Source organism: Anopheles bellator, chromosome 1 (assembly GCF_943735745.2).
Source record: "Anopheles bellator chromosome 1, idAnoBellAS_SP24_06.2, whole genome shotgun sequence".
In the NCBI taxonomy this organism is placed as follows: Eukaryota; Metazoa; Arthropoda; class Insecta; order Diptera; family Culicidae; genus Anopheles; species Anopheles bellator.
In genome coordinates, this window is record NC_071285.1 from 53,960,593 (window position 1) to 53,962,137 (window position 1,545).

The window sequence follows — 1,545 nt, forward strand, 5'->3', positions numbered from 1 at the left end:
AACCAAAGCCCAATTATTTTTATAAAGTAAAGTACATGAAACTAGAAAGTGAAAATCCCACGAATTATAGTTGACGAGACGGAGTATTATAAACGGTAACAAACGGTTATAAACATTGTTGATGCTCATTGTACATGTTTATGCTGACGAATGTCTATGCCATCGATTGAAAATAGGCTCATGTCGCCAGAAAAAACGCGCACCAATTTCGAAGCCTGGTTTCGAGCATGACGCGAACAAGTAGTAGCCATCGCCAGTAGCCATCACGGTCCACGGTTTCCATGGTTCCGCTACCGAACGCTTTCTACACGGCTCTGGTTATCTCGAGCCACGGCGGCACCCGGCCAACTAATGGCTTCTCCATTTCACTCCGCATAACTCAATTAGTTTCCAATCCGCTCCACTTTCAATTAGATTAATCCGTCTAATTATGAGATCAATCAAAGGGCCACCATTCCGGTGGTCGGTGGTTCGGGAGTCTGTCTCACTTCCATCCGAGGCACGTGACCGCGCGCCTCAAGTCGCTCCACTGCGGCTGGTGGTCACTCTCGATGCACTTAAGCCCCAACAATTCAATTATGCACCAACCATGCACGGCCGAAGCAGAACTCGTTTTCTTGGCCGAACGCAGCTTCTTGGCGCACACAAAAGGTCAGCGGGCTGGCCGGCCGGCCGGCCGGCCGGTTCGGACCACATTGCGTAACGGCCTGCTGCAAGTGGCCGCCCGAAAAAAAAAAAGCAGGAACACGGTCCGGTGCAATTGCATCTGCAGTGGAGCGATTTATTTATTGCATTCGCCGTCCGGGAGCCCACCACGTGACCCACTGGTGGCCTGGCCTGGTCGTTAGGGTGGGTCAGGTCGCCGCGCAGTAGAAGTCCGCCTCGATGTAGTACGGCAGGACCCAGGGGCCGTTCAGGCTGAAGGTGATGGTCCGCTGACCGATGGACCCGGCGGCCACGAGCACGTTAAAACCCTGGTACGCCACGTTCGATGCGTCCAGGCTGACAGCTGTTATCGGGCGCTGCAACCGAACCGGCAAGGATTAATGATTATTATGATTAACGGAAGTTGGACACACGCGGGGCCGCAGTGGCTCACCTGAGCGGCGTAGGTCACCTGGACGGGCGTTGTCGTGCCGATACCGACCACCTTCTTCGCGCACAGCGTGTCCGTCGGCCCGATCTTGCCGTAGAAGTAGCTAAAGTCGCCATTGCTACCACCGGCGGCCTGCACCTGCCGCCGTTCGCAGGACAAAACGAGCAGCAGCAGCACCAGGACGGATGGGCCGGTCACGATCCAGTAGTGCACCATCTCGTGCGTAGGAAGAGACCCGTGCTCGACCGGTTCCACCGGACATTTTATAGTCGCCTGGGACGCTGTGGCCGCGAGGCGGTGTGATTAACGACCCCAGCTCCCTGCGGTACGGTCACGAGCCGAACTCAGGCCGAAAATTGCTGGAGAAACTTTTGGGATAACGTACAAATTGTGCTGAAATAATGGTGCGCGTGCTGACCGGTCCTTAAATGGGTAGGACCACGCGGTAC

The 1,545-nt window shown here is 55.2% G+C and overlaps 1 protein-coding gene across 1 annotated transcript; it reads right to left on the bottom strand.

Annotated features, from left to right (window-relative positions):
- Positions 1 to 854: 854 nt before the first annotated feature.
- On the bottom strand, positions 855 to 1,312 carry LOC131215875 (uncharacterized). The gene is made up of 2 exons (XM_058210272.1): positions 1,100 to 1,312; positions 855 to 1,022 (listed from the first exon to the last, which is right to left on the bottom strand). Exons 1-2 carry the CDS (start codon positions 1,310 to 1,312, stop codon positions 855 to 857), a joined length of 381 nt encoding a protein of 126 aa, XP_058066255.1.
- Between the last annotated feature and the right edge of the window lie 233 nt (positions 1,313 to 1,545).

Coding starts and splice junctions, on each gene's coding strand:
- LOC131215875 (XM_058210272.1), bottom strand. CDS start 1,312: ATGGTGCACTACTGGATCGTGACCGGCCCATCCGTCCTGGTGCTGCTG. Junction 1,023..1,099: donor AGGTGACCTACGCCGCTCAG/GTGAGCCACTGC, acceptor GTTCGGTTGCAG/CGCCCGATAACAGCTGTCAG.